This window comes from Parus major, chromosome 18 (assembly GCF_001522545.3).
Source record: "Parus major isolate Abel chromosome 18, Parus_major1.1, whole genome shotgun sequence".
NCBI classification, from domain to species: Eukaryota; Metazoa; Chordata; class Aves; order Passeriformes; family Paridae; genus Parus; species Parus major.
Window position 1 is genome coordinate 3,907,179 of NC_031786.1, and position 15,719 is coordinate 3,922,897.

Sequence of the window (15,719 nt, forward strand, 5' to 3'; positions counted from 1 at the left end):
AGGGCCGGGCAGGGCCGGGCGGTCCCTGGTGCCCTTCAGGCCGGGCGGTGGGCTCGGCTCCGAAGGTTCGGGGATCCCGGGGCGCGCGGGGCGGGCAGCGGAGGCGGCGGGGCCGCCGTGAGGGCTTGCCCGGAGTCCGCGCCCTGCCCTTGGCCACCGGCTGCGGCCCTTGCGGGCCCCGGCTTCCCGCACCCACGGCCGGCTCCTCCTTGTTCCACTGCAAGTGTGGGGAGAACTCGCAGTCCGCTCCCCAGTGCGCCCCTCAAGAGCAGCTGAGGATTTTCTGCTCTCCGTCCATCTTGGTCCAGCCCCTCAGTGCTGTTGGAGGATCCCCTTCGGCGTGTGGGCTCCCACCGAATGGTTAATTCAGTGTTAGTACGTTTTCCACTCCTTGTGTCTTCATTACCGCTGATTTTTTCACAGTGTGCTGCCGTTCCCAAAGGGGCACGGTTTGGGTCGGGGTTGTGGGGGTGAGTGAGGGGATGGGCTGTTCTGTGTGGGCTAATGCTAGGGGTGACCGATGGCAGCAGCACAATTAGCTGTACCTCTGGAGACTCTGAAGTGAAAGCCTGTTTGTTATTAAACCTCTGATTCATCAAGGGAGCAAATAGAGACACCTGGGAACACTGAAATGTGGTAGCAGTTTTGTGAGCAATCAGAGGTACTACTGCATTCTTTAAAACTGCCTTGTAGGTGATGGCTGCTGCCTCTGAGGAGAAACTGCTTCCAAGTAAGGCAGAAATTGTGGTCTGGAAGCCCAGAAAAGGTAGGACAAAAAAAAGCAGGTCGCAAATATTAAAACTTGTGCACTACTTGAGAAATATGCTTAAAGCCTTTTGGTGATGCATAGGAAATGCCTCTTTAGTTACTGCAGTAAATTATTTCCATGTAGGTATTTTTGTATGCCTAGGTACATGAGTAATTAATCAATATGACTTTTTTTTTTTTTTTTTTTTTAAACCAGAACCATATTTTTGTGGGTTTTTTGTTGCTTTTTTTCTTTTAAATACCTACAGGTGAATGTGGTGAAACAAGACTGCTGGGTCCTCTGATGTAGTTTACAGAGTTATTTTCCAACTAGTCTGTGGAAAGTCCTCGTTTGGATTATGTTCTGGTGCTGTGGTGCAAGGCTGTGTCCACTCATTCCGAGCACCTGAAATGTGAAGCAGCTCTATAGTGATATTACATATATAGGAGACTGTGGATATTACATTAAGATTAGTAATCACAAAGTGTATTTGTGTACCTCTCTGGATTACTGTGTGCTGAGCACTTAATTGTTCTTGTTTTCTTGTTTAATTTCTGAATGTATCTGTTGGTGCTTTCTACTGGTTTTAGAATGTTTGCAGCAGAATATTCCAAATGTTCCTGATGGCAAGTCTGAGGAGAGTGAATCTGCTTCTACCTCTCCCACTGAAGGTGATGTTAGTGGCTCTACTGATGAGGGCTGGTACAATATATATGCTGACCTGGATGTGTGGGATAATGAAGTTTCTAGTATACCTGAGTCTTCAGGGCAGCAAGATGCATCTGAGCATGAGGTGGAAGACTGGGATAGAGAACTGGAAGAGTTCTCACGTGGTCCTTATGGTGAGTACACATTTGCTCGTGCTTCATCAGAGTTTTGGATAGCTGGAGGTAGGTGCTTTGCAGAAGAATGTGTTTAAGTAACTCCATGTTCTATTTTGGGAAGCAATTTCTTGTTGTGTTGACCCTCCTGGTCAATTTTGTTGTCAAATACAGGATTTAGAGGTGGTGGTGTGGAGTTCGCATGAAATTCTTGCTTGAGCAATTGAATTCTTAGGAAGTGGCATGGTAAGGAGGAGAATTCCTTGTTTATGTAGAGTTTCTCTGGTGAAGCAAGTTTTTTGTGGTGTATCTTTGTTATTCTGAAGCAGAAGAGAAAGGTACATGGTGTGCAGGAATTAACTTTGTTATCTCAAAATTCTTAAAGAAAATTTAGGGCTTTTCATTATAATGTCTCTCTAGAGCATAGAGTTCTTTGGATCAGTGTTCAGTCTCTGAGTATGGTTTGTTGCTTTTACTGTAGTGTTTGGTGAGTTTTTGTGGGGGTTTTTTTTGTTTGTTTGGGTTTTTTGTTTTTTTTGTTGAACTTTGATTTTGTAGAAGCTTGATCCTCCTAAGTGGTTGTGCACGTGATCAGTCCCATGGACAAAAGTGGCAATGAATAGAAGGAGTTCCACTCACACTTTTAGAGTTGAGTTATTCCTCCAGTTTGTAACTTGTTCTTATGGTGATTCACCATGTTACAGAGTCTCATCTTTCCATTGGCCACGCAGGCTCTTAGCATAGAAGGGTGGATGGAGTTTAGCTAGGAGTAATTGCTAACCTGGTGTGTCTTTGTTGTTGCAGAATAGTACTGTTTCCATTTTCTTCTCATTAATGTGTATCTTTTTGTACTTAATACAGTTTTCTTTGCTTAGGAAATATGAATTCTCTGTTTATTTTAATCCCATAATTAAAATAAACTTTTGTATTTAAATTCCATTGTTTGATAATGGAAGAAAGCGAGAAAGTTTTTGCAGTCATTCTCTAAAATCATTCTGATTTTAACATGGGAATACAGTATTGGTTTTTCACACTGGGTAATCTGAGAAAAAGACTGTTGCCTTTTTGGAGGCTTTCCCTCTTCCATTCTGAGCTTTCATTTTAATCTCTTATATGTTCAAATTTATGGAATGTTTTGAATTTTGTACTGGAACTGCCCCTCTTTTCCCCCTCTATTTAACTTGCTCATCCCACCTGTAGCTCTTTAAATCCTCACAAGCTAAGGCAGCTGTGATTATTGGATTCAGGTCCTACTGAAGGATACTGAGTACAAGGGTCTGAATTGTTAATTGCTACAAATACAAAAATGTGCTTAATTAGTCATTTTATGTCTTTTTAAGTGTCTTAAATTCTTGCTGTGATGGTTTGTTTGGCAGTGCTGCAGCAAGGCTGACACATGGGAGATTGTGTTGGGTCCTCTGCTCCTCCATGCTCTGGGCTTTTTCTTTGCTCAGTGTCTGCTGGCTAGAAATCTTTATGCTTCTGTTAAAACACTTTGTCCTATTTTTGTGCTAGATTGGCTAAATACAGGCCCATTAAGCTTAATTCTAGCCTAGTGGAAAGGTTGTTCAGAGCCAGCTTTTGCATGACCTCACCCTCTCGTTCTGTCCAGTGACCCAGATCTTAAAGGGTTTGGAGGACTCCTGATTGGGATGGTGTTATGAAATGAGTAGGAAGTAGGAAGGCAAATAAAAGTAATACTTTCATGAGCCTTTTATTCCTAGGGAAAACGTGAAAAAACTGCATGCCTTGTAAGAACTAGTGCCAGACATTCTGAGTTCCAGGTGTATCACTGAGCTTTCTAGAAAACTGTCTTGTCTGTGTGGCATGAATCTTCCTTCAAATGAAGACATTGCCAAATTCAGTTTTCTGTTTGCCTTTTTTTAAGGTCTGATTCATAAGTGCTGGCAGATAAAATTGAAGTAATGAACTGGAAGGTGCCATAGACCTCCATAATAACCTGCTACACTATTCCACTACTTTCCTGAGTATTTTATCTTTATTTTATCTTCTTTAGATGCTGACGATCTCTCCTGTGGAAGCTTTGAGGAAAATAATCTTTCCAGCTCGTATGTATGGAAGGAGGATTGGTTTTACAACCCAGGCTGTCACCATGCGCCTTGCTTTATTTTTCCACCACGAGTTAGAACAGTTGAGAAGGGCCAGTTTGATGATGCTGATGAATGAGGTTGAGCCTGGTCAGAAATAAGTTTGGCTTCTGTGTTGGATTATGTTCTTCAGCGACTGTGCTGTGTCAAGTCCCTTGGCTTTTTTGCAGAGTTGGGCCTGAGGCCAGAAATGCATCACCATCTCCAGGGTTTTCCTTTGATTGTTTCTGAGCTGTTTATAAACTGCCCATCCTTGCCCAGGAGACAAGAGTGCAAATGCTGGGTGTAAGGAGTCAGTGCATTTCTGGAGGATTTGTTTGTATTATATAGAGCTATATTGCTAATTAATTGTTTGAGGAGAAGTGTTTAATTTCTAAACTTCAGCTTGTTTGCCAGGCTTCTGTCAGTTTTGACATGCTGATCCCTATGTTTTTGTGTAACTTTTAGTTTTCTTTCCTTTTCATTTGATGCTATCTGATTGGTTTGGATAACTTTAAAAACTGTCCCTCCTTTAAGCTTGTCTGTTATATTTCCATATGGTTCTAATGTTCATTTGTGATTCTTGTACTGGTGTTTAACAAAATCAGCTGTGGTGAGTAGAGAAGAAGTTGTTTTGTGTTTATTTTTGTGTATTTCAGCAGCAAGGAATTACAAATACAGGATACACATTTTGCAAATACATGTGTTGATATATAAGGGGGCCTTCTCCATCCAGTAGGAATGCTGGGTGTGTAAGGCTGCCTCCCAACAAAGATTTCTCCACATCAGACCTTTTTGTGTATGGGCATATTACCCTAGAGTCCCACAGTTCTCTTTATTATATTCTCATGCAACATCAGATGTGTAATGACAAAGAAAATATCTGTGCTTCTATGTATATTGCAGTATATAATCTCAGTGTTCTGCAGACAGTAGCGAATTAAGGTTCCTGATGCTGTTCTGCTGTTTGTGTTGTGGCAAATGAGATGGGAACACAAAATTGCCTCCACAGAGACCCTAAGAGAAGAGGAGGAGCTAGAACCATATCCTTCTCACCTTTGCTCTGGAGTTAAAGGAAGTGTTCTCAAATGAAGTATGTAAGTGGATTGAGTTGCTGGTCATCTGAGTAACAACAGCCTTCAATGTGCTCATGTTTCATTAATCACTTTCATCTCAAAAACATTTTCGTGTTGTGTTTAGAACTGACTGAACTGGAGCACAGTATGATGGCGTTTATTTTGGTTTCTTTTTTTTAAATCATCTAGTGTCTGAGACCAAAATAATTAATTCACTAGTTTAGAAGGAAGAACTGAATGACACAGTGATATTTCCTTAATATTTTCCTAGAGAGCACAGGAAGACAAGAGCTTTTATTTTTTTTTTTTTGGTACCTTTCAATTCCTGGCTATGTTTTGGTGTTGAGCAGTCAAAGCAGAGTAGAAGCATAGTGTTGAGGCTGCAAAAAAGGGGGCCTGGTCTTTTATTCCCATATGATGGAGGGATCTAGGGATTAATATTTCCATCAAAACTTCCTCAGTTACACCAATAACTGGCTCATAATCTCAAGTGAAAAGGTTAATTTGCAATTATAAATGCAGTATTCATAAAGATAAATTGAGTGCAGATTACTGTTGAAGTAACAATACACTAGTAAATTGTAAAAATTCCTTTGAAAACTTCCCGGTTCTTTTGTGAGCCTGCTTATCCTGTGCAAGCCTGGCTGTGCATGACAAGGCCCAGGGCTTCCCTGCAGAGGGCAGCAGAAAATTGTGTGCCCTGCTCGGTGTGTGCTCAGCAGTGTGAGCTCCCCGAGCTGGATTCCTAACGCTGATAGCAATTTAGATCAGAGTTCTGCATAGCCCTGTTGTTCCCCAGTGAGGCTGATTCATGGCCCTGATTAGTTTCTCTTTTTTTTTTTATTTCACTCTGAAGTTATACTTACTGGACTGAAAAATTTCTCCCATGGCTGAGTGAAGAACATCACTTGACTTCAGGCATAATATAATTTTTTTTTATTATGCTTGTGGGAGATATCCCACCGTATTCAATAAAGATTAAACTAATAGTGTGGAAGCAAACCCATCTTTTGTAGAATTTTTTTATAAGGATAACCGAAAAGTCTTTATAACACTGATTAGGATGATTTTTCTTCCTTTACAGTTCCAAAATTCCATAATTCCTGAATCTTGAAGCTATTTTCCATGCACTTAATAAATCAAGGTGTTTTTTTTACCCTCTACCTTTAACAGCAATTAGTCTTGTCTGTCTCAAAGATCTTATTATTTGAGGAGAAATTGTACTGAATGGCTGCCTTGCTAAACTGTTTGTATTTCAAAAGACTGTAAACTTTAAACACTTGTTTTCAGTTTCTGTTTAAGGTTAAAACTGACACCACCCTCTCCAGCTTTGGAAGACCAGGGCTTTGCAGCAGAGGTGTGCTGCTCTCTTCAGGGATATGTTGGCAAATGCAACTTTGTTCAACTTGGCCCTGCTTGTTAGGACAGGGGCTTGATGTAAAGCTTGATCTGAACACTCTCAAACTTCAGGAGGATTAGAAAACCAGATGCAGGCTTCTCAGAAAGCATCTGCCTGGAAGGATTTGAAACCAAGCTTACAGATTCCAGTGTTTCTGCACTGCAGAGTGTTTCAAATTCCACTCTGAGTCTTGCACCAAGCCTGTTTTGTGTTGACACAAGCGTGTCATTCTAGGCAGGAATACTTGCAATTAAAAACAACATAAGGTAACACATGAGCCAACAGTTTACACTAACAGTCAACCCTTCAGCCTGCTCAAATTATTAGAGGGAACAGAGTGCCTGTCACAGGACCAATATCATAAATCTTGGATGAACACAAAAAACATTGGCAGTACATCAGTTGGAAAACTTAGGGTTGCTCTGTTAAATGTTAAACTGAGACCCTGCTGCAGGTAAATAGGTTTGCTGGGTTTATATTGTGGGGGTGGCATAATATGGTGGCTCATAAGAACAAGGTGCCACTTTGAAGTTTCCCTTGCTTTTCTTCTCATTGCTTCACTTTGTAGGTGAAGATAATGACACCAGCCAGTAAAATACTTCAGATTTGCTGAGCAAGAGGGTTTGTCTAAATACTGAGGTGCTAAGGAATGAAAACAAGAGTTTTACATTTTCTTTGAATAGCCAGCAAATAAATGAAAGCTTGTTTTGGGTGCATCTGTTGTTTCCTTTGAGACCTACAGGGAATGATTTGCAAGAGGAAATAATTGTAGGAAATGTGTTCATATTTCCTGTTGATAAGGTAGAGCACTTAATTCATACATCAGATTGAGATAGTGTTTCTTGCTTTTATATAACCACAAAATCCAGCCTATCTCAGTGTCTTTTAGAGACACTGCCGCTTCACTTGTTGTTTTATCCTATCTTTTAACTGGTCTGCTTTCACTTTTAAACTGAGAAAACTCCTCCACTGTTGGGGTGACTATGTGAATAATTTCACAGACTATAGGAAAAATGCTGATGGCAGCAGCTCATCCTGACCATCTGTTGCTTCCAAGGACACCAGTGTAAATCCCTTTGTAACAAAGGTCGTTTTGTGAAGCTGGGTAAGCCTCTGTAGGCATGGGGAAGGAACTTGTGATACTTTACCCTCTGTGGTTCTGAGTTGCAAACAGAGACACCGGAAGCTTGGGTATTAGAGGATAAATTAGTGGTGGAGTTGTTAGTCCTGGAGTACCAGCTGCTCATAGGACAGCTTCCTAGCTTGGCAGGAGGAACTGGAATCTACTAAAAAAATAAGCAAAGCACACAATCCCAATAATTTGGTTTAGTGATGAAACCACTTTAAAATAGTTTGAGTAGATCTTCAGCTGATACAAACTTTGGCAACTCATTACCCTGGCAGAACCTCTGTCCCTGTACATGCCCCTGTGTAATGCCTGTGTCATTTCTTATTGAAAGCTCATGTTCAGTGAGCTCATTACTGCTGTATTCTTAATATAGTGGGCTTTCTTTATGTTACTTTTCACTCTGTTGACCTTTACAGAGCAAAACCTGTTAATATGGCTCAATGGCTACATTTATTTCTAAGCAGGTTGTATCAGGGAGGGTTATTTTCCAAGTTGATGATAGCTAGTTTCAGGACATGTAGATGAAATCAGCCTAGGAAAGTTAACTTCCGTGATTCAGCAATTCTTGATTCTTTGGCCTGAATTCTTTTAATCAAATGTTTTCTGATCTTCCTGCAACTTCTGTCTTTAAGACCTAGAAACTCTCTTCATTGTATGATGCAGGAATTTAAGAGTGAGTTGTACACATAAATCATATGTATTTGTGAGCCTGAGATCTTACTTTATTGTTTTATTTTCCTCAAAGGGAAATAGTGCTCAGTCCTCTTTGAGCTGTTGGTCCTTAGTAAGATTTACATGGAGTAACACATTTTCTGTGACATCTGGGGTAGCAGAGGATGCCAAGTTCTCATTGTGCTGCTTTGCAATTTTAATCAGTGTAGCTACTGTGGACTCCTATTCCAACATTAAACAAGTTGTTTAGTATTTCTACATCTACCTCAGGAACTACTCCAAAACATTCCTGTTCTCACTGAGGAGTTCCTTCCTTTGCTTAACACATTCTGGAAAACGTAAAAATTATTTTACCTCAGCTAAAGTAATATAATTTCACTTCTAATCTTCATCTAGACACCAGAGTAAACATATGCCACATTGTAATATAGTTCTGGCTGGCTACAGTTGGTTGGGAATTGTGTAACTCCCTTGTTACATGCTCAGATATTCCTGGGGAAGTAAATAGATGTGATGGTGAGATTAAACAGGACCTATACCCACAGCAGACAGTACAACCTCCTACTATGCAACTGGAAATCCAGATAGCAAGGAAAGTCTTCTAGCTGAGCAGGTCTTCACAATGTTTATGACAATAGTATGGTAGAATTAGAATAGCAAGGTCAAAGGTAAAACCGATAGTTTCACCAGAAGCATGGGCAACACATCAAAATAATTTGGTACAGGAATCTCAGTTGCTGCATTCTCCATAGAGAACACGTAAGGGAAGTTTGCAGATTCTGTTTCAACTGTAGTTAACTCCTTAAATCAAAAACTGAAGCAGGACAAGTAATCTGACATGAATGCACCAAGGTGGAGTCTGCAAATAGCCACATGCTGAGTCAGCAATCACCATTGTATTGTCTACTGTCCCTACTGGATTTGCTGGATTACCAGACCTCCCTTTGTTCTCAGCGTTATTTTTATCAGTACTTTCGGTTACATGTTCTTCAAACAGGTCATTATTTTCCAGGTCTGAAACACCTTTTACCTTCTGTTTTGTTTAGTTGTAGCTTATCTGAATCATTCAGGTTTGATTGGGTCTCCATCTCTGCAGCTTGCCAGATGTCTGATCTTTTTAGTGGGATTGGTCAGACAGTATCAAGACAGATGAATATTTCTCAGGCTGAGACTGCCTGTCTGCTAGATAAGAACTACATTTAGTTCTATTATCTGCACTTGTGTTAGTAAGTGGATTAGGTTTAATTTGGTCCTTTGGAGAGAAGCGGGTGAGCTGTTCTTCAGACAGATCTGGGATTTTGTTTAAGGACAGGCTTTGTGATGTGGTCTGTAAAGTGCCTTGTAGCCCTGTAGGAATACTTTGTGTGGCTGGTTCCTGACAGCAATTTGGAACGCTAACTTTAATGATTGTGCTTCTAATTATGTACAGAAGTAAATTCTCAGATGAAAGAATGGGGAGTTTCATCATGTGTCCCATTAAGTCCAGCAGGGTTTCTGTTGTGCAGGGGAGTGGCTGCCTAAAACTGGCACCTGATAGCTGCAGCAAGGGGAAGGGTTTCTTAAGAAGGGTTTCTTACGCTGCACAAGGCATCTTCCATTCCCCCACAGTGTGCAACTCTGATTAAAAGATGTCTTGGCTTCTTAAATGAGCCATATCTTTGTCATGTGTTACATTACTGTCATGTATCTTTTATGTCATTTTTCTCCCCCCAACAAGGGGGGTAGATTTGGGCATTTGGCCAGCATGTGGCTGGTGAGATTTAGAGGTCTGGGGAAATTGGTAACACTCAGCCTTTGTGATTGCCAAACAGAAGGGCAAAGTTCAGTGTCCTGCTAATGGACTTAACAATCATGTTCCATGGTTGAGACTCCAGGTATTTGGAAAATGGCCTCTTTTGCTCTATATCCTCTCAACTTTGGGCTAGTTATTCCCATTCAGCTTACCTAGGTATTGATATTGCTAAGGCTTTAATGCCAGCTTCCACCATAATTCAGTCCTCCAGGCTTGGCAATAGGATTTCTCTGGTGTCAGGGCTTGTCTCTGTGGTTTTTGTTTCACTTTCTGCTTGAATTTTCCATTTTTGAAGGATTCTTTCATTTATTTTTACACAATTTTGTATCTTTTGTTTGCTTCTGTCTGGGGTTAAATTTAGTTTTTGTTTCTGCCTGTAGTACATAGACCCAGCAAGTGGTGCCAGGTAGAGGAAAGAAGAGTGTCCTCTGTTATGGCAGCATCCACCTTGTGTAACAACTTGAGGACTGTATCAGCAGCAAGTGTGGGAGGAGGCTGAAATGAGGAAAATATGGGAGAACACAGAGGGTGCAGTAACTGTGCTCATTTGTACAATGGGAGTGTGCTTCAAGTTTCACTTGATTGCTTCCTCTTTAATTGAAGCCTTGCCTAATTGAGCTGAGAGCTTTCCCTTCTCTAGTTCAGAGTACTGTGTACTGAGTTCCCTTCTCTGTGTTCAGAGTACTCTTAAAAAAATACACAGTACTTTTTTAAAGAGGAAAATTTTTTCCTCTTTATTTGCTGTTTTACCTTAGACATTACACTGATGTGAGAGGAATATTTATTTTTAGTGCTTCTTCCCGTGATTAATCCATGCAGGTTCTGCTTGATGGTTCAATGCCATTTTAATGATGTAGGCAACAGCTGTTTTCTCCATGTCTTATCAAATATCCTCCATGTTCTAACATAATGACAAAGAAGTTTCTTTATTGGCTAGTCTGAATTTCCACCCAAGGGATTTCATTGCATCATTTCATGGGACTGCAATCTAGGAATAGGTACTTGTGGCTGGATAGGTAGATTCTGCTTTAAACAAATAAGTATTTTTTAAGATTTAATATCCATTTTGTATGGATTCTGTCATTACACTTAGAATGGCAAGCAGGGCTAATATTTTTAACAGCTCAGTAGTTTTAACTGTTGTCTTGTTGCTTTGGTAAAATAATGAGTATACCAATCTGCTTTGCCATCAGATGCTGTAGGGATGATTTAATTAGACTAATCACTTCCATTAACTGTGTTTTAATGCTTCTGTTTACAGATTCTTATTTTGGGATTTTTTTTTTCCTACATATTTTCTCTCATCCTTTTTTGTTGCCTGTTTGTTATCACAAAATTGATGCCATAACAATTGTCTACTTTTACAGGTCTCTCAGTGTTATTATCTGACAAAATGTGGTACCTGCAGTACTGGCAATGGTGTCCTCTCATCTCCATGGTTCCTCCCAAAGCAGGATAGCCTGAACTAGAACTCAGCTAGAAAACTGGGACAAAATCCTGTGAATTACAGCGGTGTTGGCATATCTTGAGAGACCAGAACTGTGATGATGCCACATATCCCAAATTTCTTCTGCTTTCATGTTTTCTGTGCTGATTTTTAAGATCTGTCAGAGGTACGGTTTTCAGTGGAATCTGTCATGTTTAAGAGTTATCATAATTGTCTTGAAAAAGTTCTGGATTTGTAAACTAGTTGCTTGCTTTCAAGCTTTTTACAGTCAGCAGTATACAACAGAGTTGTATAGTTTATTCTTAGGCCTGGAAACTTATTCTACTACCTAAGTGCTTAATCAAATTCACTTATAGTACATAGCATGTTTTCCTTGCTTAGCAGTGAATTTAAGAAAGCCTTTTACAGGTGTATCTCATTCTGATATAACATTCTACCATAGCTCAGTACCATGTTTATTCATAAACTTTCTGTCCATAGAATTGCATACTTTTCAAGTAACTTGGATATTGAACAGGATTTGGAAGACAAAGTATTTCAGCTACTCTTAACAACTTAAGAGTTAGACAGCACAGAACATTGTCTGCTGCGTCTTGTAAAAAATGGAACATTTTCAAACAATTTTTTTTATAATTCAAACATTTTTTTATAAACCAATTCACTTGGTTTATAAAAAAATGGAGTTCTCAAGGACAATGACAGCAGAAGTAGAAACCATGTAGCTATTTTTTTTGTCAAGGCTGATACAAAAATTATATTTGGAAGAGAACCATGTTGTAAAGCACCTGAGAGGGCCACTGCTAGTAAATGTGAATAACTTCATATATTGAAAAGCATGAATCTGCTGGAAAAAAATGGTTTGAATTCCAGTCTCCAATTTGACAAATTAAATATCTATTAAAATGTATATTGAAAATTCCAGTGTTGCTATGGTTAACACAGCTTCCTTGGTTCTAGGACTGCAGTGCATTTCACTTCAAATAAGAATTCCTTTCCCTCTTCTTCTTGAAGTATAATCAAATAGAACTTTCAGAAGTGTTTTTAATTTGCATGCATTAATTGGTGCAACTTGTTGCCACAAAGAATCAAACCCCCAGAAATATAGCTGTTACCAAAACATATACTTCTATTTCACAGCCTCTTTGAATTCATTCTTATAAAATTGTGTTCTTTGGTTCTGAACTGTAGAGCAGAAGTGACCATCCTTTGGCTAGGAGGACACTGGGACTCACATCAACCCACTGAGTGTGGGTAAAACTCTATCAGATGCTCTTTTGTTGGGTGTCCTCTGTGTTTAATATGAGTGGTTGATGCCCAGTTGTTCTTCAGATTAGTTTTGTAATTTTGAATACTTCTGCTGTAACTACTCCTTTGAGTAGTAAATGAGAAAGGTTAAGGAGGAATGACTTTTATGGCCAAGCTCTGCTATTATTGTTCCATTAAGGCTCATTTCCTCTGAAGCTGCAGGTGCTGCCACCATGTCATTGTGGCCAATTCATGAGTTTTTGGAAAATACAACATGTTACTTGTAATGTAGAGAGATGATCATAAGCCTCATGGTGAGAGCCTATTAGACAATAACTGTGCAGCTTTCCTAGCGGAACTCAGTAAATGATATTATTAAATAATATTAGCAAGGTTGTAAAAAGAATACAGTGTGAAGTAGAGGAAATAAAATCAAGGCATTTTTGCTCTGTTGTCCTGGAATCTGCCCCACACCAACAGCACATCTGCCCAGCAAAGTTCAAAGATCAAGTGCTTCTGACATTGCTTACTTCTGTCAGGGATTGTTCTCTTTTTCTGGAGCACAAAGGAGCCTGTGTTGAGGCATTTCCCATCGTGCTCTCTATGCTTATTATGTAAAGTCGACTCACTTCTTGTGGCCGTACATTTTCTGCATATTATCAAACTTTTTTATCCCATGTGGAGCTTCTGCTTATGGTTTTAACATGTACATTTGTGTCTGTAAATAAGTAATGGAGAAGAACTGTGTGCTGAATTAAGTCTGCTTGCTTTAGAGCTGCAAGACTTGTCCCTCAGGAAAACAATCATGTCAGGAGACATGAAAGCATTCAGTTGTTTGCTGTGAGCATGCACATCTGACCAAGCTATGGCATTCCTGGTCACACTATTCCCCATTCTGTTCCTTGCTGTCCTCTCAGGTGTGGCTGATCCAGCTGGAGGAGAGTGCAGTGATGGCCTTTCACCCTGCTGCATCCACAGAGGAGAAGGAGGAGGAGAGTGTGAGTCTCTAATGTAGTACTCATGGCCTGATTCATCCTTGACTTGAGCAGGCTCTAGGAGTGCCTAAAGTGAAGGTGAAAACCAGGAGATGAAGTAACACCAAATGTGACTGCTGGTGTAGCTCTGACATGTACATAAAATCTCCTTATATCAAACTACTTGGTTATTTCAGGGTGGTAACTGTACCAATCTTCCTGAGGTTTATGAGTAAGATACCTGTTTTAGGTCTTTGCTTGCCTTAGGTCCATCTGCTCTGTAAGAGTTGGAGTTGTGTGCTTTTCAGTTGGAGTAAGAAAAAACACATACAATTTTGTACACAGAGAAGAAAGGGATTAAATTTTGAAATTACCTCAGTAGCCATATCCCCTTTTTCATATTAAATGAATAGGGAACTGCTTATTTAAATTCTACAAACAGCTTTGAAAATAGCCAAACACCCTCACAGGTCTGCAACATGTACTCTAGATAGATTGTTGCGAAAACAAAATGATTCCCATAATGTGCACCCTTACAAGTACATACTTGGGTCCATTCAGGGCATATTTCTGAAAGAGCTTTTTCACCAAAACCAGTGTGTTTGAGAGTTCAATTTTCTGGCACTTTTGAATCTGCTCCCTGAACGCATTCTGAGGCTTGGAAACATCATGTGGTTTGTATAAATAAAAACACCAAATTGCCTGGGGTGCATCTGTGGCCCTTGCTGTGCAGGCTGGCTGTTTCTCTGCCATCAGCCCGACATTTCCAATCAAATTTTTAATGGACTCCTGGGGCTCCCCCAGTTTCTGTTCAAGCAGAATCTGGCACCAGTCTCCCCAAGTCCATAGCAATGAAAAGCTTTATTTTAGCTTTCGATTGTACAGAAATTTAGTGACAGTAGGAAAGAAATAAACTGGTTGGATGAGTGCCAGAATAGCAGGAAAGAGCTGTCTTTAGAAAAAAATCATAACCTGCATTTTATTTTGTCAAATTAGGAATCACAAAGTATAGGGCAACCATAGATCAGACTTCTCTGTAATCTTTCCCAGATTTTGACAGATTGACAATTTTAATTAAGAGTGCTTTGTTTAATTCATTTTGTCTTTACACCTGAGAGTGTTCACAGGCCTGTGCAGGTTTGGACTACAATTCTGCTCTTTTTTTTTTTAAAATATAATTGTTGGTCATTAAAAGAAATTGAGGCAAATGTTATGAAGGCTTTTAATTTTCATTCCTGTTCAGGAAATTCCCAGATCCCCTCTTATGCTTGCATAAGTTATTTTAAACAGTTTCTTGTATTTCAAAACTTCTTGTTGTAAAGGAAGTGTGAACCATAAAACCATAACAGTTGCCACTTTGTGGTAATCATAGGCACCTCAGTTCTCAGTAAAGGAAGCCTTTGTGTTTGTTTCTCAGATTTGTAACAGCAACTTTTGTAACTGGTAAAGGCTGAAGTCCTGTGATCTGTATGGAACAGATGTTGGGATTTTATATCAGAAGGATATCAATTAATTTCCTCTCTATCCTTCTGGGAATTACAATTATTATTCCTCCATACAGTAGGTGGAGACAAAGACCTCATGAATTTTATCGTGTCTCTGCACACTTATTTTATTAGTTATGCATGGGCTCTCCTGATTTTTGATTTATTAAATTCCTTTATAAAAATAACAGCTATCATACAATTTTGTTCTAAAGGTTGTTAATTTATGTTCACATTAATTCTGTAATTATTTTGCTGGCTATTGTTGATATATTGGCTTTCAAATATGAGGGGTGATTTGGAGATTGATCTGTGAAACCCTTCTGTTCAAGTTCAGATCTGTCTTAGGCCCAAAATTTCAGAGGTCAAAGCACACCCAGGAGAGACTTCAAGTTTGAACGTATCTTGAAATTCCCAGTGGTGTGGGAGTTGGAGTTCTGTGCAGACTGGAAGATTGAGGTGTGGTCTGCCTCTGTTTATACGGTGAATTTATATGTGTGTGTATGTTTATATAAATCCAGTGCCTGTTTGCAGGTGGGTGTTTGTGTTTACAGCATGTGTGGCTACACACAGAATATGGTCTTGGCATCCTGCCTCTGCCTCCATTTACCCGAAAATTTACAATGTAATTTGGAGTCATGAGAACAAATGGGGTGTAATACATAAAGTAGGAGAGATGGTTTTATTCACTTTTCAGAGAGAAAATGGAGTTGACCAGTTTCTCAGATCCATTGGTTGATTATTTCAAGTCATCTGTAGATACATTTTTATTTTAATCTTCTCTTTAATATAATTTACACAAGGCTGTTGATGGTCTATAACAGAGGAAGTGTCTGCCATATACA

The 15,719-nt window shown here is 39.6% G+C and overlaps 1 protein-coding gene across 2 annotated transcripts; it reads left to right on the top strand.

Annotated features, from left to right (window-relative positions):
- Positions 1–290: 290 nt before the first annotated feature.
- On the top strand, positions 291–15,107 carry COPRS (coordinator of PRMT5 and differentiation stimulator). Of its 2 annotated transcripts, XR_004499755.1 has the most exons (5): positions 291–375; positions 694–766; positions 1,339–1,590; positions 11,092–11,337; positions 13,334–15,107. XR_004499755.1 is itself a non-coding variant. In XM_015645850.2 (4 exons), the coding sequence occupies exons 1-4, from the start codon at positions 358–360 to the stop codon at positions 3,754–3,756; spliced, it is 513 nt and encodes a 170-aa protein (XP_015501336.1). In that variant the 5' UTR covers positions 291–357; the 3' UTR covers positions 3,757–9,674. The 2 variants fall into 2 exon arrangements, 1 of the variants encoding a protein (XP_015501336.1); XM_015645850.2 differs by lacking the exons at positions 11,092–11,337; positions 13,334–15,107 and adding an exon at positions 3,587–9,674.
- Positions 15,108–15,719: the final 612 nt, after the last annotated feature.